The 27,991-nt window shown below is 38.8% G+C and overlaps 1 protein-coding gene and 1 long non-coding RNA gene across 5 annotated transcripts in view; one reads left to right on the plus strand and one right to left on the minus strand.

Moving 5' to 3' along the window:
• Positions 1 to 1,373: 1,373 nt before the first annotated feature.
• TMEM106B (transmembrane protein 106B) lies at positions 1,374 to 27,869 on the minus strand. Of its 4 annotated transcripts, none has more exons than XM_031614508.2 (8): positions 27,582 to 27,869; positions 24,219 to 24,440; positions 21,159 to 21,222; positions 19,361 to 19,520; positions 18,454 to 18,594; positions 18,305 to 18,354; positions 16,612 to 16,665; positions 1,374 to 1,519 (listed from the first exon to the last, which is right to left on the minus strand). In XM_031614508.2, exons 2-8 carry the CDS (start codon positions 24,436 to 24,438, stop codon positions 1,414 to 1,416), a joined length of 795 nt encoding a protein of 264 aa, XP_031470368.1. In that variant the 5' UTR covers positions 24,439 to 24,440; positions 27,582 to 27,869; the 3' UTR covers positions 1,374 to 1,413. The 4 variants fall into 4 exon arrangements, with proteins under 4 accessions (XP_031470368.1, XP_031470369.1, XP_031470366.1 ...); XM_031614509.2 differs by lacking the exon at positions 1,374 to 1,519 and adding an exon at positions 9,055 to 9,211 and having other exon boundaries at positions 27,582 to 27,868; XM_031614506.2 differs by lacking the exon at positions 1,374 to 1,519 and adding an exon at positions 12,020 to 15,518 and having other exon boundaries at positions 27,582 to 27,755.
• LOC149917509 (uncharacterized) overlaps positions 27,166 to 27,991 on the plus strand; it is a 31,599-nt gene continuing 30,773 nt past the window's right edge. Inside the window, exon 1 of the long non-coding RNA XR_016467783.1 lies at positions 27,166 to 27,304. This is a non-coding gene — a long non-coding RNA (uncharacterized LOC149917509). The remainder of the gene's footprint in view (positions 27,305 to 27,991) is intronic.

Raw genomic sequence — 27,991 nt, forward strand, 5'->3', positions numbered from 1 at the left:
TTTCATTGGAAAGGGCAAATATTTGATTAAAGAGAACTAATTGTGAGACTGCTCTCTTGGAAGATACTCCAACACAGAGGTGACTGGGAAGATTAGAAACCTGCAAGATGGAACGTCTCTAAACTCATTTTTTTTCCTTCAAGTCTGTAAATGCACTTTGTGGATATCAAGTAATTAATTTCCAGAACTTAGACATTTCTAATATTTGTTCACCTTCAGCATATCACACTGGCTGCCTGCCTGGACAGCCATCACTGATGGCGTTTGCTCTTTATGAATTCAGCAACAATGTCCTACCTGTGTATGACAGTGTAAGGCCTGGAAGGCTGTAAAACACATTGCATGTATGAACACGTGGAAAGATTTGAGTCTGGATACCCCAGAAAATACACAGGATATTTATATAAATGTCAACTTCACTATTCATTTTCAGTGCATCTCAAATGACAACTAAACTAGAAAGTACATTTCCAGCATCCTCCACCTGACACTGCCATGGTTGTGACCTCCAGGCATTGTTGTGTTTTTACTTAATACGCTCTCAGGTACAGCCTACTAGCCAGACGTTTCCATCACACATGTTGCAAATGGGTACTGTACCATTTGTAGCCAGGAGTAAGGCCAGAGGAAAGTGGGAAAGGCTGCTGAATAAACTAAATCAGGAAACCATTTGGACAGCAGCTTTTCCAGCTGAGGTGATGTATACTGACATTCAGGACCTGCCCTCAGCTCAGTATATTGTCACATGGAAACTTCAGTCTGTATGTCAGTGCAGCTTGGGCCATTAGCCATTTTTTTCTCCAGTCACCCCTGTTCCAGGGGGAACATCGCTCTAGAGAGCGCTGGCTGATACAGTCATTATTTATCATCATGACATCCCTCCTGGGACGGGTAACAAATGAGTCCCACATGTCTCCTGAAAAATCTGTCAAGACCATCAGTATATTACAAAGAAGGCACAGACAGCCTTTATATAATAACTCTTCCGAAAAAAAAAAAAATAGTCTAGACAATGCAATATTAAAGCCTAATAGCTTATTCATCAGCAAAAAAGAACACAAAAAATAAAACACAGAATAATTGTTAGGCTCTGATATAATCAGTGCCTGTTCTCCATCACGGGTCTTCCATGCTTATTAATTGGAATGTATGTTCATATATGCCTATGAAAACACATATGCATGTCATCATCATGCATCAGAGGTCAAAGTTACAGTGCACTTCTGATCAACTGAGAGAAAAAGATCTACGGAGAACTGTCAGGATGTCAGCAGTGTTGGCACCCTTGCTCTTCACACATACAGACTCAGTGTCTAGTCTCATTTTTAATTTAGCAGACAAACCACTCGTACTGACTGATCTTGCATTGAAGCTGTTACCAAATTCAAATGCCCATCGTCTTGATATAAAACCTCAGTGGGATCTCCGAGCTCCTGGGTCCAGCTTTGCCTGCGAAGTTGTATACAAGCACCAGCATTCCTTTGTTTGCCTGGTCTCCACACTGGGACACTGAAACTGCCTATGGAACAGAATAACATTTATTTTAATCTGAGTTTTGCTTCCTGGAAAATTCCTACTCTTCATCCCAATTTCAAATATAACCTAAATATTTCTACGGATATCAGTGCTGGCTAAAAGTTGGTAATGTAATTCTAAGACTTAAGCATTGGAGCAGCAATCTGTGAATGCCTGCAGGAGGAGAAAGAAAGGATAAACAAGTCCATGTAAGAAAGATCAAGATGCTGCAATAACAAAAGCCAGATATGTCTCTAAGTCTCTGGAAAACTATTTTAGACTAAGGTTTGTGATGCAAGGGCCAAGGCTGGATGTGGCTCTGGGCAGCCTGTCTAGTGGTTGCACGTAGCAGGGGCTTGAAACTAGATGGTCATTGTGGTCCTTTTCAACCCAGGCCATCCTGTGATTCTATGATTCATTCTATGATGCACCAATAAGATAGTACTTAAAATGCATTTGGAAAAAAACCAAAAAATTATAAAGTCAGATAAAATCTTAAGCTGGCTATAGCTGTAAGCCTTGAACTGCCTTGAAAATGCATTTTCAAGGTGTACGACACTGTTTCCTTGTTATTCTGGTTATTTTATATTACTTCTAATAGAATTCGGGATGAGGAGGGTAACCTACCCTTCTCCCTCACACCCTCTCACAGAGGTGTTGTGTCTTCCTATTCAGCTACTTGCAATTCTGTTAAAATTATCTTAATTGAACTCTTCTTTTTGCTGCATTTGAATGCTTTTCTTATGCATGGCACAATTAATATTTCATTAGTGAGACCTTCAATTTTCCTAAATGATTTAAAATCATTTGTTTTATTCTTCTATTTAAATGATTAAGTCAACAAAGAAGAACACTATGGGGTTTGCAATAGATTAAAAAAAACCCAAACTTCTACATAATTCTTCTTTCCACAGGAAAAAAAAAGATTTAAAAAAATCCACAATTGAAAGATGAGCTGAGTATTACATGAGGTGCAAAAATCAACTTTACAGCACCATTTAGCAAAGTATCTACTTTACAATTCCTCCCTCTCACACCTACATGAAGATAGTACTGCTGTGCAGGATTTCTTAAAGTTATTATTACCTCAGTTCAGTGGCAGTGTTTCTTTGCACAATTTAATTTGTACAAGTTGCACGGCTTTCTATTACCAGCTGCCAAGCAGAGAAGTACATTTAAATCTGTGTAATAAGCAATATTCTTACTCAAGAAGTTGGCTCAGATGTATTCATTTATCTTTTAAGTGAATAGCTTCATTTCCTAAATCACTACATAAATGAAAATACCTTTAGCTTTCTGTGGGATATTTGAACACTGGTCCATCTTATTAATATACCCAACACTCATTCAGCATTTTAGTGCAAAGATCCAGCAGAAGTAACGCATCTGCTCTTCCCTCCTGATAACTTCCATTGGGATACTGGATATACCTTTACAGCTGGTACCTTGTTTTCCAAAGAGTAGCCAAAACATCTATTAAGTAACGTATCATATCACCTCTGAGGTGATTTGATTTTCCATTTGAGAGAAGGTTTTGTTTATAAAAAACAGTATTTCAGTGATATTTTAGGTACAAATTCACATCTTTCATAAATAACAACAACCCTTTGCTCATTTAAGATCCAATATACAACTTCTGAACATTTTATTTTCAGGGATACTCAGAGCTATTCAGTGAAAGTGCTCATTGATCTCAGGTTAATGTTGCAGCACCACATGATCAGCAGCGATAAGTAGAAATAAAGGTCTTTTAAGTCTTTTTATACCATCATTAGCTGCGAAGTCAGCTCTAAAGTCACCTGATGATATCACTATTCATATTCATACAATCTGAATTGATTTTTAAGAGCAAAATTTGTTTACTTCAGCTAATGAACAGTCAGAGATAAATGGAAAGTATTGTTTTACCCTCAAATGACAGATCCCCAAACAGCTGTTTTAGAACAGTATTATGCTAATGATCAATTTTCTGACCATTAGATTTCAGCAGAGCATTCACAGGCTTAAAGGCAAGACTGCAAATGCAATGGATCAGTAGCCCACATGGGAAAATGTGTGTGTGTGTGTGCACACGCGCAGGCTGAATCATCAACCATCTCATATAGCTCAGTAATAAAGTAATTGCTCTTCTTGACATTTCAGATGAGATTTGGGTCAGATTCTGTACCGTCCCGCTTATGGGAGTGTGCAAGGAACTGCCAGGAGACATGCTTCACTCCACTCCTGCTATCAATCAGCCATCCTAATGGAGTGACCGCTGCTGCTGCAAGGCAGCAGCATTGTTTGCAGCTTGCTGTCCTGCAAGAACCCACACCCAGGGATCTGCACACACTCGTCTGCGGCGTCTCTTCAATAACTAGTTGAAATGAACAGATCAGGCTTGGGGGAGGGTAGAAGAAAAAACAACAATAAAAAAGCACAGACAAACAAAGCCTAAACAACCCCCATCCAACAGCAACAAACCTTGTACAGCTGCACTACAGCGAATCATTACAGGCTTCACGTCTAGTGAGATGAACGTATCTGCTAGAGTCTCACAACAGCAGCTGTGAGATTAGCGTCAAATTCTCCTGAAGACACAATAAGAAAAACTCTGGATTGCTGAAATTAGTTCACAGACCAAATATATCAATTATCAAGAAGTACTAATGCATTTGAAATTCTACCCATTACTTATGGCTCAGTACCGTATAAAGGCTGCCCAGATTGTTTTCCTACAACAGAAAAAATTATATCCGTGGATGTATTTTGTGAAGCCCATCATAAGCACATCATGTTGTCAGATATTACCCCATAAGGTAATAGTACTGATAGTGTCTATTATTCAAATAGTCCAGGAGACCAAATGGGGGTAAAAAAAAAAATGAATCCAGCAAGACATTGCCCTCATTAACCTGGAGTTCCAGAACAGATTGTCTGTTGTATGATCACTACAAATACATTCTGCAGTGGCAGAGATGGTCTTCCATGTCTTATGGATATCTGAGAACTATGGAGGATCACACACAGAATCACAGAATCATAGGGGTTGGAAGGGACCTCCAGAGATCATCAAGTCCAACCCCCCTGCCAAAGCAGGATCCCTACACCAGGTCACACAGGTAGGCATCCAGGCGGGTCTTGAATATCTCCAGAGAAGGAGACTCCACAACCTCCCTGGGCAGCCTGTTCCAGTGCTCCATCACCCTCACCGTAAAGAAGTTCTTGCGCACATTGGTGCGGAACTTCCTATGCTCCAGCTTCTGGCCATTTCCCCTTGCCCTGTCTCCGCACACTGCTGAAAACAGTCTGGCCTCGCCACTTTGCCCCCCACACCTTAGATATTTATAGACCTGGATCAGGTCCCCGCTCAGTCTTCTCTTCTCAAGGCTAAACAGACCCAGATCACTTAGCCTTTCTTCATAGGGGAGATGCTACAGGCCCTTCATCATCTTTGTGGCTCTCCGCTGGACTCTTTCCAAGAGATCCCTGTCTTTTTTGTACTGAGGAGCCCAGAACTGGACACAGTACTCCAGATGAGGCCTTACCAGGGCAGAGTAGAGGGGGAGGATCACCTCCCTCGACCTGCTGGCCACGCTCTTTTTAATGCACCCCAGAATGCCATTGGCCTTTTTGGCCACAAGTGCACACTGCTGGCTCATGGCCAACCTGTCGTCCACCAGGACACCCAGGTCCCTCTCCGCAGAGCTCCTCTCCAGCAGGTCATCCCCCAACCTGTACCGGCGTATGCAATTATTCCTCCCTAGGTGCAAGACTCTGCACTTGCTTTTGTTAAACCTCATCTGGTTTCTTACTGCCCAGCTCTCCAGCCTGTCCAGGTCTCGCTGAATGGCAGCACAGCCTTCGGGTGTGTCAGCCAATCCTCCCAACTTCGTATCATCAGCAAACTTGCTGAGGGTGGCCACTATCCCCTCATCAAGGTCATTGATGAAGATGTTGAACAGGACCGGACCCAGCACCAACCGCTGGGGAACACTGCTGGTTACAGGCCTCCAACCAGACTCTGCACCGCCAATGACAACCCTCACAAAACACAAAACACTCAAGTACTTGCTCATTGCATTTGTTGCTATATTAAATATTGCTTCTTTTCCCAAGTACTACCCTTCCACCCAGCTATTAAGAAATAATTCCATCGCTCCAGGCTATTTTCATTGGCCAGATATCCATTTACCACAAATTGAAGTGTCTACAGAGAAGAGATACAATTCCAGATACACCAGCACACATAACTCTCAAATATATTCTAGTTAATTCTATATAAAAATTGCTTTTAGAAAACTGATTTGCATTAAGAGCAATGCTTGACATATGTATCTTAGAGACATTATATTATAATAAGACTCTTTGTAGTAGAAGAGCAAGAATATCCACATTTTCAAAATAAAGGGAGTTAGCTTTTTCGAAGTCACAATTTGAGAGACAGAGAACAACTTAAGGAATTTTTGGTTTATAATAGTGGGTCCAAGCCAGTGAGCAATGCATCTGATTTTAAATAAATTACTAGACACAAGCTTCAGGTCTGTTATGCAAGTGAGTGCACAATGAACTACACAGGGAAGCGTGTCAGAGACTGTATTTCAGATAGAGTTCTCAGCGTACTCTTAACAACTCACTACTGCTATCTAAGAAGGATCATAGGGTATCGATGAAGATCTCTAGTAGAGAACAGGGTCAAAAACTGATACCCATACAGATACATTTGCACAATGCTGAATAAGTTTTCAGTACATTTCCTTAAGGCATACTGCCATCATGGATTAGAACCACATCAAATGCTATCAGTAGAAGGGCTGAGTTTATAAATCTCTGCTAAGGAGGGCCGGGGTGTGGGCAGGCCATGAGCTGAGCAGGTACAAGCCTGCAGCGTACTTGAGCAGCATACTGCTTTAATCGTTTCCCTTTTGAGAAAGCTCGAAATCACTGATTTACTGCTGATAACTGCAGACAGAGTGCAAAGGCAGTACATAAACAGCTAGGCAAAGGACTTAAGTAAAATAAAAGCAGTTCAGCTTGAATGTCAAAGCAGGCTGTGGCTACCAGGTGGTCACTAGAAGAATGATAGGAAGAAAAATGGACTCTGAGTTGGTAAGCCTTGAGTAGTTGCGCTTGACACAGAGCAGGTTGCTTGTCTTCCTGCTGCTGCTCAGATAAAAACATACTCAAGTCCCATATGCTTTATAATCCTAAATGTGTGAACGAGAGCATTTCACACATTCAGAGTGAAAGCCATATACCACTTTTTTTTTTTTTTCTTAAGATTAAATATCCATTCCCTGTGAACAGTTAACTGGAAAGCACTACCCCATTCTGAAAGATTATTTTTACTCCTGGTTGCGTTTAAGCGCTGGTAGTGGAGGGGCCGGGAAGAAGGACGGCAAGCAGGAAACACTTCACCAGGTTCCTCTCCTCAGGCAGCCCTCAGTTCCTCAAACGGAACCCGAAGTATCCCATCTCGCTGACACGGCTGCGGACGTGGGCGCTCAGCGAGGTCACGGCACCACCTATTGAGGGAAGGCAGCAGCGCAGCACGCTTCCAATTTACAAAGAGCATGAATCCCCTGAAGAGTGGAAGATTGGTTGCCAGCCATCAATTATGTATATTAATAAATCGGCAATAATAGTGGGGGAGGTGAGAAGGGGGAACAGGAGGTTCTGCACTTTGGGATAGGACCCTAAGTACTCCTCCACCATCCCTACCTTTCAGCTCCTAATTTTGCTGCTCTCATCAAGGTTACAAAGTAACTGAGTTGTATTCAATATTTCTGCTGCTCTTTTGAGACAGAAATAGAATCCCTCTTGCGTTTGAAAAACCCAGCTTTCATTTTAAATCAGAGCAGGACAGTGGGTATGTCCATACATCAGCTTCGTTTCCTCACAGAAATCAAAGAATGGGAGCTTCTAAGAATTATACTGGCCATCCCAAAGCCCACAAGGCAACACCCCAGCCATGACCACCACAAACACCACCACTGAAGAGCTGGATCCTGGTGCACAATGGTAGAGACGTCAAAGCCACAAAGCTCCCCTGACCATAAATTGTGCACAAATTAGTCTGGCCTGCTGGGTCACAGAGCAGGCTAAAATAGAAATAGCAGCTCTGCCGTATCCCTGGGACAGGAGAGGCAGCAAGAAGCAGCTGCAGATGGTGCAAGTTCTGGAATCCACAACAATATTAGATTTCTAGGATTTATTTTAGCATTTCTTTGCCTATTCAATGAAAAAAAAAAAAATCACTGTCAGTGTGGGAAGTGAAATAGTTCTTAACTCATAATACCACTGTTTAAATACACTGAAAGAAAAATATCGTCACAAATTGAAAGAGCAAATTCAATCACTTAAACGGATTCCCAGGCAGACCACCAGTAACATTCCTAAAAAACAAAATTAAAACATATTTAGCATTCAAGAAATAATACATATCCCTGTAGAACATAAACATCCACTAATTTGATATGAAAAACAGAAGATTTTTAACTTATTTTTTTTCCTGGACATTAACATACATCATGGCAACTCTTACATTACTCTTCTGATCACTTTGAGAACAACAGTATTGTGGTGTGGTGGTCAAAGGAAGTGTGAAATAAAGGCAAATTATGTTTATTCTTCTATCTCAACTATATGGCTGGTGCAGCTACAAGCATTGCTTCTTCCTGAAAACCTCTCAGGAAAGATACCCGCAACTGCAGTCAGTAAAATGTTACATTACAGCGATGCTGAAGCTCCTTAATCAAGTTCTAGTTTTGCTGTATTAGGTGATCGACTGCATCAAGAAAATTGACTGCCTCAAGAAAAAGTAGCTCCATTATGGAGCTGTGTCAGCTCTGCAGAGCCCATGACAGCTCATTAAACTGTGTGGCACCTGCTCCCCTTAGACAGGAAACCTGAGCAAGTCATCTCAGCTTTCAGGCTTAAGAGGCAAGGATTCTTGGAGGAAGAAAAAAGAATAACAAACAAAACCAAAACAAAGATGTAGAGGGATCTTTACCTTATCTGACATCAAGAGACTTCTAGCAAAATTAAACATGTGATTTGGTATTCTTTACATTGCCAGATAGACATCATTTTCACACTTGAAGGCAATTAGTGTCATTCATCACTGGTGTACACAATCTTCCCTCAGGTGAACACATTAGCACAATAATGTCTTCTAGGTATGTGCTCAGTTTCACGGTCATATAGAAAGCTGCATGAAATTGAGAAATAAAAGGAAAAGCAAACTACAGCCAGCCAGAAATACCTCCAAAATCATTCAGAAATTGTCACTGTCAGATCTTTGAAACTAGGTTATTTTAAGACGTCAAATCTTTCTCTAGTTACACTGACAAGCATACAGCGCTAGGAAATTTTGGGTCTTTAAACTTGTCCAAATTCATATTTGCTTACCTATTCCCATCTAAGTGTATTGGTCACATTCCTCAGAATGTGACAAGACAGAGTTTGAAATTCGCCTGGTAGGAACTCACCTTCACACTCCTTAGCAGCTCTGGCTGGAAAATAAAGTGAGAGGAATCCAACAAATTTTTCACTGCTAAAAGGTAACACAAGGTAGGCAATACAGGTAGCACAAGAGAGAAGCAGCTCTTCACAGGTCTTTCAGCTCTTATTCACACATAGTGGAACAGTGAAATTTCCCATTCTCCAATTTACAGTGTTCAACAGAGGGCTTGTCCGAATAGGAAACTGGACAACTCTGAGAAGGAAAAATGAGTATAGAAAAGAAAATAGAAAGCATGATTGTTATTTTTTTCCCCCATCTTCACTTGCAGTTTAAAATAGTTAACTTTCTAAAACTTTCGTTTTTTTAAAGAAATCCACAAACTGAAACAAAACAGCCCCAAACTCCACAGCTCATGACTTCTATTAATTATGCATTACAGTTAGAGCAGAAAACCAATGTAGCCTTCATAAATATACAAAAATAGGTTTCTGTAAGTGCAAATTTAAAAAAACACGTTCCAAAAAATCTGTAACATTACCTATAGCATGAGAACATGCTATGAATGCATCAAATAAAGCCTTTGTTAAAGATTAAAGCTTTTAGGCAATTATGATTCATAAAATAACACTGTAAATAGGTGTAGTGAATCTGGCTAGGATGAAGTTAATTTTCTTCATAGCAGCCCTTATGATAATGCGTTTTAGGTTTGTGGCTAGAAGACTGTTGATAACACGTTAGTGTTTTTGGCTAACACTGAGCAGAGCTCACAGAGCACTGAGGTTTCCTTTTTCAATACCTCTACTCCTTTCCTCCTTGCCCCCCAGGAAGTAGACTGCAGGGGAGGGAAAGAAGCTGAGAGGGACACAGCCAGGACAGCTGAATCCTTACTAAGGAAAATTCCATATCACACCAGAAGGTCATGCTCAGCAATAAAAGCTTGGTGAAAGTAAAAGAAAGGGGGATATTAGGGGTAATGGTGTTTGTCTTCCCATTGTGAACACCTGCCTGCTGACAGAAAATAAATTCCTGATTTACTTTTGCTTCTGGACATTGCTTTGTTTCACCTATTAAACTGGCTTTATCTCAACCCATGAATTTTCTTAGTTCTGCCCTTCTGGCTCTCTCCCTCACCCCAGAAGGGCAGAGGTGAACAAGCAACTGGGTGAGGGCTTACCTGCCTGCTGGAGTTAACCCATCACAACAGCCACAGCTTTTGTGTCAGTTTCTTTAGTAGACCAAAGTCAGACAACAATAAATCATTCACATATGCTGCTTTGCTTTACTAGACTTTATTACAGACCTAACACATTAAAACATAATATCAAGAAAGGTAGACTGCAGAGTTTTTACACTATAGAATGCCAATATTTTAAAAATTGAAATGACACCATTGAAACTAGATGAAAACTTGCAAGAAAAGTATAGGAGATGAGGAAGAAGAAAAATATGAAATCAGTTTTAAAAAAGAAAAAAAGATTCATGACCCAGACTTTTTTTTTTTTAAATAGAAAATTTAATATCATTCTTTGAGTCAAACAATTCTGTTTAGAACCAAATATCCATAATGAAGTTAAATTCAGATTCTGAACCTCTAAATAAGATCCATTGTCTCAGTTAACTTGCATTAAGCTAGCTTGTGTCTTCTGTATCCCAAATACCCCTTCGAGTGTTTATTTATCATGCTGAAGTTGATAGATTGTTTGCCACACAGTTACAAGAACAGGTTTACAGTTTTTAAGTTACAAAAATAGTTATAACTCATTAGTATTTCTATACATAGTTCAAGCTATTATACGCATACTCTGTACAGTGGATGTTAACAGTGGTTAAGTTCACTTACTTGAAAAAACAAAAACCAACACAAAAATAAATCACTCATGGTTAGACCCAAAATACTTAGGCACCGTAATGCTTGCATGTCTGTCAGTAAACATCCCTACTTAAAGCAAAAGCAGTTTCAGTATCCAAAAAAACACATCCACACTGTGATACCCTTACCACAGGTCTCACACTGTGCCTTAGGGCTGGACACACTACCTCTAACTGTACAGATTTCTTACAGAGAACAGCTCCTGTCTAACAGACCAATCCAAGGGCAGAAAACCAGGTTTGCATGACAAAAGCCTTAGGGGCAGCAAAGCAATCTCCTTCATTACCAGAATCTCCCTTTAAAGGTTAAAAAAAGAAAAGGAAGATGGCTTCTCGAGTAGACAAATACCAGATGTTTTTGCCATACCCAAATAATTGTTTTTAACATGTTTGGTTGGATTTTATTATATTGACTGCACTCATCTTGTTCATCCTTCCCTTTCAGAAATAATAAACCTAGAAGCATTGCTAGAGTTTTGGATTTTTGTTAGAAGCAATAGAAAAATTTAGTTCAGAGGAGAGTATTACTGCTAGTCTTACTTGTATCTTAACTACCTGTCCAGTCCCACTGATGTGAAGGTTCATGCCTGACACATTTCATAAGATGGTAACACACAGATATCCCATTACAGACTGGGGAGAGAGAAGGGGCAAAAAAAAGCAAAACCACAACTAAACCTCCCATCAGTTCCTCACCTCCCAGAAGGAAGCCTCAAATAGCAAAGAAATAAGGAAATAAATTATTTTTTCAAGTCTATAAATCTCTCTTTTACTACTACAAGAACCATCCTTTCCATCATGTGGGCACAACATTTCAGTCTGATGGTTAAAGACCCTAACAGTTCAATCCAAGAGCTCAGAAATTCTGTGGTTAGCCACACACTAGAAAGACTAGTCATGTTTGCAACTGCTATGAAGAAATTTATTCACTTGAAGGACTTCAAGGACAAACTGCAACAAAGTCAACTGAGGCATGTGCTTAACTGTGCCAGCACAAGGCTGCAAAATATACCACAACATTAACATCAAGGTCATGCAAAACCAGAAGTGCATTAAGAACTTCAAAGCTACACTACACAGGATAAGATATTTAATGCTTGTCTTTCACATGAAATTAAGCAGCGAGCAATTGCCCCTTAAATACCAAGATGGATAAACAAATCTTCAAGTTTTAGTGGCTTCATTCATTCATTTTTAAAGCATCATATTTAAATCTAATTTTGTTCTGTGGGTCAGAGCAGCAAATCAGCTAACATTCTTACTCATTTAAGTGTTTCATAATAGTTTAACTTCGAATTTTGAAATTTTATGCCTATTGTGTATGGAACACATTAAGGTTTTTGTTTTGGATTATGCCATTGCACTACAGTACCTGAACCACTGTTTCAACAGATAACTAGAAGAGCTTTATTTTAAAGTGCAATAGGTTTTGCTAAAGGAATTACTACAGGAAGAAACAGTTCAAGTGAACAGAATACCAGAAATAAATTCCTTGAAATAAAACAATACAATGTTGTCGTGTAGGCATTTGATCATATTCTAAGATTAAGGGAAAGTTACAAGTGAAATACTCATCATTTCAGAAAAATAAATAAGTTAATCCATCAGAAAACCTCTTACACAGATGAAGACAAATCAGGAAAGACAACGGTTCTTCAATCTGAATTTCTGAAAAGAATTTAGAAGTTGTACTATTTGAACTACAGTAGAGCATAAGGCTCTCATCTGTTACAAAACAAAAATCAATAGAAGTAAATGAGGTTATAAGAAGTCTTTCATTTGAACCATAGCTTGTTTACAAAACTTTGTTTGGTTAATTACATGCTGACAGTTATTGCAAGCACAAAGTAACATGCTTTTAATGCTCCTGTAAATTACTTAATTTGAAAATTCACCAATACTACCAGATTCTACTTTCAGGTAAGAAATCTTAGTTACTCAGTAATCCCACCACAAATTAATAGTGTTAAAATTTATACCCATTAGGTATCCCAGGTGATAAGCAGTTATTAAAAATAATATTTTATTCTTTCCATGGATGTGGAGGGATAATCTCACTCACCACATTTTATTTTAAAGTAGATAACAGAGCATTTTAAGCAGTGGGAGATTCACAGATTAATTACGCATTTTGCTCAGCATGTCTGCCAAACTTCTAAATGTCAGTCTGAGTTGTGTCACAACACCACATAAGCAAGCATAAAATCCCTAAAAACAGTCGTTCAAGCAGCATCTGCTACCTACTGTGACCAAATAAGTACATCATTGCACCATTCCAGTTATTTTAGATTACTTTTTCTCCTTCGAATAAAATTTTGGTTTAAACTGGTACAAAAAAAATATATATCTGCCTAGGGCTGTTTTCTTTTCTTCTACATCAGAACGAAAAAGAAAAAAATAAATACAACAAACTTGAGGCTTAAATACTTGGACACAGAGGGAAAAAATACTGCTTACTGGTTGACTTCAAATACAACATGGTTTAAAACAGATTTCTTCGCATATGCTCCAACAGAAGTGAATCCTTCCATATCACATAAGACACTAGATGTTATTTCTCTGCTTCTAGCCAGCTTCCTTCTAGTCTTATCAGCTCTATCTTTTCAGACTGTCAGATCAACTTCTGCACATGTTGTATCATCCACGACTGAACCTGATCTACAAGTATAGAAAGACCAGGAGAGCCAGTTGTGAACTTGTCTGTCTTGTGATTAAGACATAATGGAGATTTTTAAGTGCCTAGATACAAGAATAACTTTCAAAATGTAAGTAAAGTTAGTCATCAGAATCAATTACTCCAGTACTGAAGTTCTCCTAAACCAAAACTCAATTTTTCAATCCTATCAGAAACTACAGGAAACTGACAGTTTATGTTCCAATATAATAGTCAAATTTTTCATAGGCATTCAGGATAAGTGCTCACTGCATTTAGAGACTTTTTTTATATACTTTTTTTCCTCCCCCTTAAAAAAAAAAATCATCTATCTATCAGAGTTGCCTGATATTTTTCCCCACTACCACCTTTAGGTCCATCTGAAGAACACTGATGAAGAATAATACAGACACATAACTTCACCAAATTACTGCAGCATAAAGGATGATTGGTTGCAAGTTGTTACTCTGTAGCTTTTTTCCATAGTGTTTATTGCTAGATCATTTTATATAGCTTATTTCCAGGAGATGGGCAGCATAAAAACTACAGCATTTCAAAGATTTAGTATTCATTACAACATCAATAGAATTTTCTTGAAGCTTCACCTAATTCAGAATTAAAAGAATCCCAACCTAGTTAACTAAAAAGTTTTGCACCTTGCCCTTAGAACAGTCAGTTTTCAGAAGTCAAGCAACTTCAAACCTGAAATTTACAATTACCATGTTTGATAGAAATCCCAGAAATTCTTATTGTGCAAACTAAACCAATTAAACTATTTTGTATTAGTTTCGTTCTAAGTTAACATTTATTCTTTCAGAAGGAGTTGCTTTATCCTAACCCACACAACTGATGTGAACTATGAGTACTCAGGAGATTAAGGTAACTACTGCATTGCTTTCCAAGCCTGTGCACTAAATACACACACCCCAAGGTATTAGCACTGACAAGGAGCTTAGATAGAAAATAAAGCAATAAAAATGCTAAAGATTTACATCTAACTGCCCAAACCCATGCCCAGTTTTCCACTTAGTTTCTAACTACACAATTCTGATCTTAATAGTCATACTCGAAAGTTTAATTGAAAAACAAAAGAATGGAATGACACTGTTGAAGTCTTAACTCCTTCACTTTCCAGTCTTGAATTTTTCCTTTGTCAGCAATGATTTGGCAGGAAGAATTTCTTTTTATTAAACCTTGTTTTAAACCTGGCAACATACATTCTCCTTATAACATCCCAGAGATGGCAGGGGGCAATATAAATAAGATTCTAAGAGTTGTACATTCAAGTATAGTGTCCTCCATGAGAGCTTTCCTGGCTTTCACAGACCGCATATCACTTCTGATCAAACATAGCAAAAAGTAGAATCCCAACCAAAGAAATATTGCCACTGGTTTACTAATATTAGTTTCACACCCAGGTCCCTCATAGCAATCTTGTTACTTAAGTAGTTATACTGCAAGTTTCAAGAGTCAAATATCGAGAACTGAAAATATAAACTTAGAAGTCATGAGTATCAATTCTTCTAAAATGCTCATTAGTGACACATTTCACCTAAACAGACAAATACACACAATTACTCTAAATTGATAAACCACACTGTAAAAGCAAGGTCCCAGTTCAGCTCAAGAATCTGTAATTCCCCCTCTCCCTCCAACCACACAACTTGACAGAAGTGTTTACAGTAACAGAAAGCAAACAGAAGGGGAAAAACACAACATTTAACAAGTGCATTTATATACATTTTGAAACTTCTCCCTCCTTGCAATTAAAGTGAACAGGCCACCATGTTTCCTTTGCATAACATGCACATGTTCTCTCCTTTACAAAGTACCAGTCCTATTTAAAGGATTTCTGCAAGCATCAAGAGCAGTCATTCCACACTAATGAACAGGTGCTTTTACTGAGGAGGCTGAAGTACATTTAAATATTCTGACTGGCCCAGCTGGTAGGTTGTGTTTCCTCCACAGTCCACATACTGGTATTTCTCTCGGGATATTTGCTCAGAATGGCCAAAGTAAGAGGTTGTCACCGTCACTCTTAGAAACACAAAACAGAAGAGATGCTTGTTTTGTAAAGGACTATAAAGTTCCCTATTCTAAAGTCATTAATAGATTTTTAGTGAAGTTTTAGAACAAAACATGTTAGGAACAAAGTTCTTTAAAAAGTTAAAAAAATAATACCAGTTAACACAATCTACAGATTTTTCATCATAAATTTCACAAGTCACAGATTTTTTGTCACAAAAAAAGTCCCAAGCAGAGTTTTTTCCTAAAGACAATAAAGCCAGAGTTTAATCATTAATACTTGGTTTTGAAAGGGGAACAAAAATGATTACAGAAGTTACATAAACATTGTTCTACTCACCACCCTTCCCAGCCACCCAAAACAGGCAGCTGTTGATTTGATCTGCTACAAAAAGCAGATTCTGGCAGAGAACTAAAAGCCTTTGACTGACTCAAGGTCATGAGATTTTCAGCAAGTTTTGAACAGCAGCTGATAAATAGAAGCTCATAACAAAGTTTGTGAGATCATAGGAACTCTATGTCACAGTCCAGCCACAGAGTAGATACAGTACTATATAATCAACGAATATAAAGATGTTATAATTATAAAATAAACAAGAGAATTTGGCTAAGCAGGTTATAACAACAACAAGAGAATAGACAGAATGCTTACCCATATCCTGGGCTCGCTACAAAACTCCAGAGGAGAGATCTCCAGAAGAGATCCTTTCCCACTGGTAGTCAGCTCTTAAATGGGTCTAGGAGAGGTGCAGCCAGGCTCCACCCCTTCCAACAGCACAGGTGAATTGCCTTTACCTGTGCTCCCGTAGCTGACTCATTGCTCACCTCAGGTGATCAATCAGAGGTTCAGGCCGTGATTCAGCAGTTCTCATACAAGTACTAATGGTTGCAGCTACTCAAGTACTTTTATACTACCAGACCCTGCCAGAAGTTATCTTTCCACAGTTCCATTTAAAGAACTGAGGATACTACACTAGAATGTAAATTGATGTCATTTTATCTAAGATATAGAGGCAACTGGATTAAACATTTCTGAATAACATTTCAGTGAGGACTATGTGGCTTTTAAAGTTGCTTCCCACAAATAGGAAATTCCCATACTTACTGCATCATCACTACTATGTTATGCACTTTGATTGATGCTAAAGTACAGAAGTCACTGAAAAAAAAAAAAAAACAAACAGCTGTTAGATTTACATCAACATCTTATACAGAGTTATCTAAAAAGCAAGAATTGTTGCTTCAACCAGAAATCTTACTATCTGTATACATAGAGCTTGTAGAGTCACTAGTAATGACAACTAAAGCACTTGTTGAAAAAACACTGTCCATGAGCATGTACTCAGTCTAGGCCTACTCATACACACAGTCTTGCTTTTTACAAGTATGTTCATATGTACTTGCTTACGTGAAATGCTAGCCAACAAAAATGTCTTGTGAAACAACATCCACTCTCTTTCAGAAGCTAGCCAGAAGTTAACCTGAAGAACTACATCACAGTATGTCTTCCCTAGTGAAGAACTCTACTATAAAAACACATTGGCATCATTTGCTACAATTTCACTTCACATTACCAGATTTAAATACAGACAGGAAATTTTACCATAGAAGATTGTTATTCTAGCTTCAGTATCCTTCTGTGTAAGATCAGTCATTTCTATTAAAAAAGTCCCTAGGGTTTATTCTTGCCCCCAAAATATCATAGACTTAGAAAACCTCCAATGTGTTTTTACAATAATTTACTTCTCTATTATGCAAAGTGATCTTTGCAGACTCCAAAAGCAGATATTGTTTTCTTAAAAAGATAAATTTTACAGACTTGTATTTTCTGAGCTGCACTGGTATGTAACTCTCTGTGTAACTGGTACATACCAGTTACACAGAGAGTTACAGAAGCATATAGACTTTCTCTTGAAATTAAGCTTCAACAACTGCTGCAACACTCTCATAGCAATACTGAAGTTAAAGCAACAGTACAGACCACAAAAGAAGTATTTAGAGTGTGAATAGATCCACAAGATTCAGGATCACTTAACCACTAACCTACACATCTTTAAGAGGTGACGGAAATACAATGCTTTACATTTATTTGAAGTTAGCCTCCACTTCTCCGTCTCACACCTGTTCCATCTTATTCCAACTCTTCAAGGCTATAAGGTTCTCTTATAGCTTCCCACTCAAAAGGGCTGGCATTCACAACTGCACATAGCATCCAAGTCTCAACAGTTAACAGTTCAAACCAAACGGTTAATTTCAGCACAGGAGAACCAATACTCAGTATTGTTACCAAGATACATGAGTCATCAGTCAAATAAACTTTCAGAAACTATAAATAACAGCTTGAAGTTTAAATAAAGGCTATAAACACTGCTTACCATCATATACACACAGTCTAAAGAGCTGAAAATAAAAGCTAGCCTCTAATTTGTATAAAATGAAATACAGACTTCCCTCTACAACAGTAATTTATGAGAAACTTATTAGTGAATGCATTATAGGAACATATTTATGTTCCCACCACTGAAGTAGCTGGCCCATGCTATTACCAAGGCCTAAAATAGATGAAATAGAGATACTATTCAAAGTGCTGAGCCACGTACAGCAAGCCAGTATACGAAACCACAAAAAAAAATAATAATACCATTTAAGTATTTTTCAGTACTATTAAATTAATGCAAAAAATGGCACACCATCTCTGTAAACACATTTCAGCTCTGAAATACATTTCATTTTACAAGATTATAACCATCATAACTTTTACCAAGGCACAGGCAATATTTAGAGGCTGGTATACTTACAACATGTAGCTCATTTCATCTTGTATGACTGTGGGCACCATATAGTCAATCTAAAAAAAAAAAAAAAGCAATAGAAAAAAAATATCAACTAAGCAGAATCAAATATGAAGATTTACATACACCCAACTACAAAAGCCCACGCTATTTACCTGTTTCATATCCAGAGGACCAATGTTGGTGATGTTGTTTAGCCGTGCTTTGCCAATAACTGTTTTTGAAAACTGAACTTGGGCTGTGATGTTTGCTACTTCAACAGAATAATAGTTGTTGTTTGTTATATTTAGTGTGTTCTGTAAATAACAAAAGCAAAAAAGCAAACAAAAAAAACTTTAAGAACTTCTCATGTTGAGGAGCATAGATTTTTGAACTTACGTATGAAATAATAATATCTGAAATCATGCAACTATACTTTCCTGTCATCTGAAGTCTCCTTGGGGTAAGGTGGAAGGGAACCAACACTCCTGCGCAAGTAACCCTGAGAAGGGGCTGAAGACTGTGCTTCCCAATACATTCACAACTCCACTTATGACTTCCTTCCCCTACAAATACTGACTTCTTCATTCTATTCTGTTATCCCTTCCATGAAATTTAACTATTTCAGGACTTTTCCTATCATAGCTACCTGTTTTATTCAAAGATGCCATAAAGAATTCCATCAAAAGTGTATGGAAAGAACTTCTTAAAGTTTTAAGGTGAGTAGGAAATAATTTTTCTTCAAAATCAGTTTTGACAGATACACAATACCAGTTGCTGAATGGCATCCCTGTATCCACATTCCACCTGTATTCCCAAAATAACCAAAAGAACTTCAAAGTCACAGTTCCCATGAAATTAGGAGACTCAGCAGTAGCCTACAACTGCAACTGTATTAGCTACAGCTACAGGAAGCAGTCACAGCAAGTCCAGTTACATTTTTCAAATTGCTCATTGCATCTGCTGATATTTCTTAAGGCACTAAGTCTACCAGCTAGCCCACAATTTCTATGTATATTAAACTGTCTCAGCAGCATCTCTCATTGCACATATTGCAAATATCCAAACAATGGACAGTCTTACCGTAATATTTAAATATATTATACGTCTGCTCTGTTCATAGTTGACATAAACTGACTTCACACCAATGTATTCAACATCGACTGAGCGAGGAAATAAGAAAAATACAGCCAGTCCAGAAAGTAGGAGACATACAATTACAGAAGCAGTCACGTAGAGTTTTCTGTAGGGGGGGAAAAAAAAAAAAAAAAAAAAGAGGACATTTCAGAGTTAAAAGCATATTAAAGGAAAATAACACACCACTCCTCTCGTTTAAGTGATAAGGAACAAGACTAAACAATACAACTACATTCAGCCTGTTTTGAACTGCCTCTGATTTCCAAAGGGGGGGATAAGGGGGGAAAATATGCTGCACTTCATGTCTACATCACAAATAGAGATGATACTCTTGTATGTATATTAAAAAAAAAGTTCCAAAACATGTGGTTATCGCAACATTCACAAATTTAAGGTAAACAAAAGAGGAAAATATTCATTTGCTTTAAATAAAAGCACTTCCTTTAAAGTTTATTTATAGTAGAACCTTCCTCATTCTGCAAAAATCTTCAGCACGCTGTACTTGTACCAAAACATACCCAGAAAAGAATAACACTTATGTTTTACTTGGGATTCTTTGTAAAAAAAAAAAAAAAGAAAAGAAAAAAAAACAAAACACTTTCTGGGAAGCATCAGGAACATCTTAAAACCCTGCTATGAAACTGCAAGTCTGCAATTAAATTAACACAAAAGGAGGAAGGGACTTTAAGCAATAAAAATACACAAATAAAAGGCTCTACATCAGCTGCAGTTTTCTCAAAGTCAGAACACTAAATGAATATTTCTGAAATTTAGACTACTACTACATCAAATTCATTATCTGTTATCTATTATGTACAGTTACTGTATTTTTTCACATCATTATTTACTGTTTACCACAGAGACACCCAAAGATTTAAAACACGTATGTGAGAAAAAGAAACCCTTAGCCATTTAATTACAGTGTTGAGTAGATCCTAGAAGAAAATACATCTTTTTAAATTACGTTATATAAGACAGACAAGGTTGTTTATTCTACTAGCAACTCAGATCTTTAAAAATTAATTCTAGGTGACTTATTTGGTAGTAGTGGCCCGAAGTTAACACTTCCTCTGATTTGAATCAACTGTTTGAAAGGGTAGATAACTGCAGGACGAGGGGAAATGGTTTTAAGCTGAGGGAGGGGAGATTTAGGTTGGACGTCAGGGGGAAATTCTTTACAGAGAGAGTGGTGAGGTACTGGAACAGGCTGCCCAGAGAGGTTGTGGATGCCCCATCCCTGCAAGTGTTCAAGGCCAGATTGGATGGGGCCCTGGGCAGCCTGGTCTAGCATTAGATGAGGAGGTTGGTGGCCCTGCATGTGGCAGGGGGGTTGGAGTTTTATTATCCTTGAAGTTCCTTCCAACCCTGGCCATTCTGTGATTCTGTGAACTTTAATAACGAAGACTAAGCATCTGCTTAGATCCATTAATATCCTACAGAGAGTGATAAATAGTTGCAAAATAACTGTTGATATTCAGATAAATACTGACATGAAGACATCGTGCAGTATTACCAACTTTACAAGATGTAGTTTGATGGTTGTGTGCATACCTATTAATAAATAACTCCTGCAAGAGCTAGAGGCGAAGGTTGATAGTACAAGCAGAGTTTTTTCAATAGCAAACAAAAAAAAATCCACAGGTAGCGATTTTGCTTGATTCTTCTCATCTCTTTTGAATTATTAAATTTTAGCTGGATGAGAATGTGAATACTGTAGATTCATGCATCACAACTATTAACTTACGTTCTTCTTGGCCTTAGTCTCTGATCACTGTATGGAATTAATGCTACCAGCTGGTTTTCCTGCCCTAGAAATAAAAACACTATTTCAGAATTTAAACAAGAAGAGTCATTACTTTTGCTATTACTTCAAATAAAAAGTAGCCTTTACACCTTTACAGCACTGAATTAGGACAAACATTTACATTCCAGTTAATGACTGAAGTAAAACATTGCTATAGCATGTGTACCCATGCCAACTCCTGAAATAAGACTATGGATACCAACACCAAAAGGAAAAAAAAAAAAAACCACACAAGGCTGACAAACACTAAAACAGCAACAAATTCTGCCTCTGTGTTGTACTCGTGCACAGGAGGCAAAACAGCTCAGGTGCTTCCTTTTCTCTCTAGCAAATGGTGCCAAACAGATTTCAGCTCTGTATGTTAGATTATAGAGTCAGAAACCAAGAACACAAGCACAGAGGATCCACTGAAAAAACACATGGATGACACCTGTCTTTATGTGTTTTGTGATTTGCCATAGAAAAAGATATAATTGGGATTCATCTACACCAGTACATACATGCCTCAATAAGAACGCTAATCTGCATTTTCAGTCAAATACAGAATTTGACCAGCACTATCACTTAGCTAATCAATCATGCTGAAGTGATTTCAACCTGAACCACAAAGCCAAGCCTTTGCTAAGCATAAATTAGTATAAAACATCAACCTTGTAAACAGCTCCACCAATTTAATGCAGATTTTCAGCTCAGCAATCTTATACTGAAAAGTTAAAGCTGGCCAAGTGCCAAAATGCAATTTCATGCAAGTATTAAACAGTTTAATCATCATAGCCCATATTGTGGTCTTCTGTAACAGTCATGCAATGATCCAGAGAATCCTTAATTTCTCATTTCTCTTCTTAAAAAAAAAACCCACAAATATATTTTCCTTTTTAAAAGTACTGAAGAATAATTAAAAAGATAGTCCTATTTATTTTGATAACCCACTTGAAGTTTCAGTTTTACTCAAACTATTCAATTACAATTTATGAGAAACAAATATTTATAATATTCAGTCAGATGTTTAATAAATTAAACGCTTTGTATCCAAAAATCTTCCAGCCAAAAAATAAGCTTCTGAGCACAGAAATCCCATTATTACAGAATTTTTCCTTGCACTAGAATAAGTACAGAATTGCCATTGGTATTATTAAATATTTCAAGTAAGGAAGTAAACAAACTTCCTTCTTTTCAGTCTCTTAGTTAAGACATTTTTTGTCACATTACTTCGCTGAACTTCCTGTTTGATGCATTTGGAAGTACTCAAAGAATACAGTGTTGTATGACATTTAACAGCTACTACATAAATCCCTTTTGATATCTTTAGCTGTTTAAACATCCTGTGCCCCAGCACTTGCCTCCAAGGGAGGCAAGTTATCTGTGAACTATATGAAAACTTAATCCAACAGAAGCACATGTATCTGTGCCACATCATCCTTGTACAGCAGTCAGTTTGCCCAAACTGCAAGTTAAAATCAGTTTTGTGAGCTTTTACAACCAATATTGTGACTATATGAAATAAGAATTCTAACAAAAACAAAATCTTCCATCAGTTCCTTCCCCTGGTAAAGGCAGAAGGCCGTGCCTCAGCACACTGATTCACCACTTTCTCCTTCCCAGTTTCATGTACCCTGCATTTTCCCTTAAAAGGTCGATTTCTAAATAGCTATACATGATGATTACCATACAGGAAGGAACTCTAATAAAGCAAAAATGTTTTATTCAATGAAAAGTGAACAATGAAGGCAGCAAGTAAAGCAAACTGTCAATAACGAATGCAAAGGTGCAGTGTGCTCCTTCCTGCAACAGCCAGAGAATACATGTGTTTCCATACCCAGCAAGGACAAATGAGACAAAGGGAACATGAAGCAAAGTGCAGGGCACTGAAAACAGTGAGGGCAGGAAAACAGCTATGCATGATCCAGGAAAAATGCTGTAGGTAAAGCTTTCAATTTCTCTCTGGTACACAGCAAACCAAGATTTTAATTTTCCAGATGCTCTTAGAAAAAAAAAAAAATCCAGTATCTTGTCTATCAACCCCTATAGACAGAGCCCTTCCAAATGAACACCTGAAACTCTGTCTTCAAGTAAGTTACGACTCTGGATTATATTTGACATGCACAGAATTCACCTGTCGAACCAGTTGCTCAAGTGTTGAAAAACATATCTGTACTGAAAGTGACTTTCTACCGCAGAAAAAGAACAAGGGACATCCCAGGCATGCCAATCATCCTGGAAAAGCACATTATGTTTTAGAATGTATTCTTCAAAGAAATAATTCTGAAATTTGGTTTTCAGTATACAACTTAAAAAAAAATAAATTCTTCTCCAAGTTATAACAATACCAAAGCATGATCTACTAAGGAGAGCTGAATGTTATTAACTATTGGCTTCGCACCCTTACCAGCACACACACCCACCTGTTTTCAAAAGCACTACTTGTTCTTCTAAAACAGTCAGTTGGCCTGCTGTCCTTATGCCAATTGGTAAGCAAGGGAAAAGCAGGATGTTTTGCAGGAAGTAACCTCATTTTTATTAATTCTGATTTTTTACAAGAAAATATCAGATCAGCTATAATTTATACAGGCCTACACTCTTCTTCTCCCCATGTCTAGTTAACATATAGATGTTCTCAATACTTGCAATTACTTTTGCAAAGTTGTGTATTTCTTCAAATAGTTTAAAATTGTTACTTAAAAAAGATACATGAAAATGTCTAAAAAATAAGATGTCAGCAAATTCAACTTGCAAAAACTAGGGATTAAAGCAGAGAAGCAAGGCATGCTGCACTGCATAGACAAGGAAAGAGCTAGCAGGTAGCAGTCAATGCTGATTAGATATACATTTCGTTCACACAGCGTAATAACACTAAAATGCTCAGTGCTAAAAAGAAAAGATGGCTACAAAATATCTTTACTAGAGAGTTATTTGCTATTGCTCATTATAGTTACTACTGCACACATCTATGAGGTAAATTTATGCCTTTAAAAAAAAAGTAAAGAAATGAAGGCAACTTACCTCGTGGAATTCTTCCCGTTCCCTGGCAGGTAGGACAAGTGACACTATCCCTTCCTGTGAATTCCACGTATGGAAACTGTGACACATCCCCACATCTGCCATCCTCACCGTGTGATTCTGAGTGAACTAACCCATTCCTCATATTATCCGACACTGTACCTCCATCATAGCCATCTTCCTTACACGTATGTATTGGTAGATGAGAAAGAGATTTTCCCATTTCTAAAATAAAAGGCAAAAGAAGGTTTTTCCATGGAGAATGATTCAAATACGGCTTGCAATTTACTCCTCTGTATCAAGTAGCTATTAGTGTATAATCATTTCTCAGATTAGCCTTCTATTTACTTCTGTTGTGTTTAGATTCTTAGACTTGCGAAGTGTTAGGGCCCAGTTAACCTGGAGGCTGTCTCAAACCAAAAATCTGATCTACAGGGGAGACCCATTCAGGTGCTCAACACACATGGGTTAAACAAGGGTGGATAAGAGGCTCCCAAGACAGAACAATCAACTGCTGGCAACAAGTTACAGCAGTCAAGCAGCACTAGACAAACTGCTACAGGACACATTGATCTCAGTGAAATAATTTCAGGACTTAACACGCTCCAGAAACCAGGCTCACAATGTTCAGCAGAACCTGCACATGCAACTGATTCAGTTCTAATAAGCTCTTTAGGGCAAACTTGTTCTGAGAACACAGGATCAGCTAGCAATCTCTGGGATAGAAATACAGATCATCAGGTGCTTAAACTGATGATTTCTTTAACACAAAAGAGGATTTTTTCACGGTAAAAATCAAGGGTAAAAAAAAAACAAACACATTAAAGCTGTCAATACGTAGCATTTTTAAAGGCCTGCTAAAATACTAATCACAAGAACAGTTTGTGTTACCCATGTGATTTCATAATTTTCTCATAAACATCCCTCTACAGCCACACTGAAATTACCATGAAACCAAAGCTGGAACCAAAAGCCACAATAAAGTGATAGAAGAGGCCTGCCTGCTAATTTGCAACAGGTATGAAACAACTCAATAAGAAAAAATAAATATATGTCTAGGAATGGCAGTCATCTGTCCAGCTTTAATCCATAACCTCTTTTAATTAGCCCACAGAAACACTAGGCACTCAGCTTACTGATGATGTCTTGGAGAACAGGGGGATTTAAAGCAAGTATGCAGAACTTTGTTTTTTCCACTGTAATTGGAATTTTTGCTAATAATTATCACTCTGGAACACCAAGAGAGGAAGCACAAGAAAGGTGATCAAGAGAGCAATGCAAGTCAGACTATTTTAGACCAACCACTCCAGACAGAAAAAGATCTGAAGTATGGCAATTGTAACATAAGCCCAGCATTAATGAACTGTACTGCCAGAAAAGCTAGGTGAATGTAGGAGGAGAAATGTAATTCAGCTATTGCCAGCAGGTTTCAGCAAACGTGATATTTTATTATTTACTATAAGGATAATAAAACCCATACAAGAAAGAAAACTACTTATCTTTTTGTTGCTACGGCAATTTTGAAACATTCTAAGTTAGGGAGTCATTCAGTGTAATAGAAATTAGTGAAATGAGAATTGAAACCAGTGAGCTATCGAAAAGAGTTTCCTAAAAAAGGCTGAAGTCATTCCATGCACAGTTTTCCTTCCTACTACCTCTGTAGCTGACCTACAGCCTTTATGCTACAGAACTCAAGTCTTGCAGCTTAGGTGACAGCTGTTGCATGCTTAGATCAGTCCCTGGTCCTTCTGCATTTAAACCTCATTCAATTTACCTATTCTACTGATGGGACACCTAGGCTATATCAACATTAACAAACAAAGACAGAACAATAAAAACAAAACTAGAAGTGAAAACAGTTGTTGAGGATCCAACATCCACTATACATCATTTTGTGCATTTTGTGAGTTTTATTTCATACTATCTCTTGCTGAGACTGAACAGCCACTAGTAATTGAAGCACATCATCTAGTTTTAGTCTCTCTCAACAGGAAGACAGCTCACAAACTTTCCCATCACACCATGATGTGAACTGAAGAGCAGCAAGCAAGGATAGCTGAAAATTCATTTCACACCCTCGATTTGAATTAAAATAGTAATGCAGATGTATCCTTCAATGCCAAGCACGCATGAACTTCAATAATTAGAACTTAATAGCCTTTTTCTACCACCAGTGATTTAGGAGATTAATATCCCAATTTGCAGATGACAACACTGGCAATTTCAAGAGAAACTGAAATGCATTCCTCCAAAATGCTCTCTTTACCACCCTTTAATCGCATAACAAGCACTGAACGTTACAACAGCTGACCAACACTTAAGAACACCTTGTTCTTTTACCCCTTGTATGTCAGACAACAGTTCTGAGAAAGAGTTATCTTTGTATCTGACAGCTTCTATACTGTACTTTCTTTTTGTAACAGCTGTGCTCGGACCCAGTCTCTCCTGATGCATATATTCCAGTCTCCTTAAACTTTTGCAGAATTACCTTGAATTCAGTTTGTCAAGAGACAGCTTTGCAAATTGAAAAACAATGTTGAAAAAAGGCAGTTTTGTTTAAGTTTTCTCCCTTCAGATAGCTGATACACACCACAGAACACAACACCGACAAAACCCAAATAACACGTGAAACAAAACAACCACATCCTGAGCTATATGCAACGCTTATGAAACACCCTTTTAGTTTCAGAGCTTGGTGAAATCTTAGAGTTTAATTCAACTACTGTAGTCTTCCAAAGAAAGAGTTAGGATGCCATTCCTACTTCTTACGCACAAATACACAAGCTCGAGGTTAGAAAACTACTTATTTTTCACAACAAAACAAGGCTCCTACGCATGGCAATTCTCCGTTGGTCCATCAGCTGTGGCTGAATCATTGCTAACATCCAAAACACCGAGGAGAGGCGCGGCAATGACTTGGCACTCACAAACATGCTCCGCACGGGCAGGCACGTCCGGGGATGCACGGCACCAAACTGCCTCTCACCAAGTCTTCGCGATCTACCTCTCTGTCTTCTGCAAGACTGGCTCTTCCAAAAATTAACCAACAGGCCAAGACCCTTCCCGACACCCCCCACGTTTTGCATCCGGTAAGCCCCGCAGGCGGCTGCTCTCGCAAACGCGGCGAGGTCCCGCAGGGCGGCCGATCACCGCAGATCCGCGCTCCCCCACAGCCCTGACGGTGGCTCAGCGCCGAGGCGCCTGGGGCAGCCGCGGGTCTGCCCGCACCGCACCGCACCGCACCGCACCGCACCGCCGCGGCTCTCCAACCGCCCCCGGCCCCGGCAGGGCCTCAGAACCCCAGGCCGCTCTCGGCTCGGCTCCCGCCCCCAGACCCTGCCGCTCTCCGGCTCCCCCCGTCCCCACCTGCTCGGCGGGCCGGGCCAGGCTGCACCAGGCACCGGGGAATGACAGGGCCGGAGGCTCCGAGGGCGACGCAGCTTCCCCAGCCCTAACCCCGGATCAGGGCCGTGCGCAGGCGCGGGGGGCGGTGCCGCTGCGGGCGGGGAGCGCCTGGATGGTGGCCGCTGGCCGGCGGGAGCCCGGCGCCCTGCGTTGTGCGGCATGCGGAGAGCCGGGCGGGCTTGCTTCTTGTTATAGTGGGCACTGTCGTTATTTCCTCTTCCCTGTTTGATCGGTGGTGGCGGAGGTAAATTACCCCACTGCGCTCCTGGGAGAACCGAGGGCAAAGAGAGCTGTGACAGGCCGGCATAAAGGCGGTAGGAAATAGGCACGGTGCCTCTGTCGGGGGCGGCCATTTGGTTCTGTAACTCACA

The sequence above is a fragment of the Phasianus colchicus genome, chromosome 6, assembly GCF_987193195.1.
Source record: "Phasianus colchicus chromosome 6, bPhaCol1.hap1.1, whole genome shotgun sequence".
NCBI classification, from domain to species: Eukaryota; Metazoa; Chordata; class Aves; order Galliformes; family Phasianidae; genus Phasianus; species Phasianus colchicus.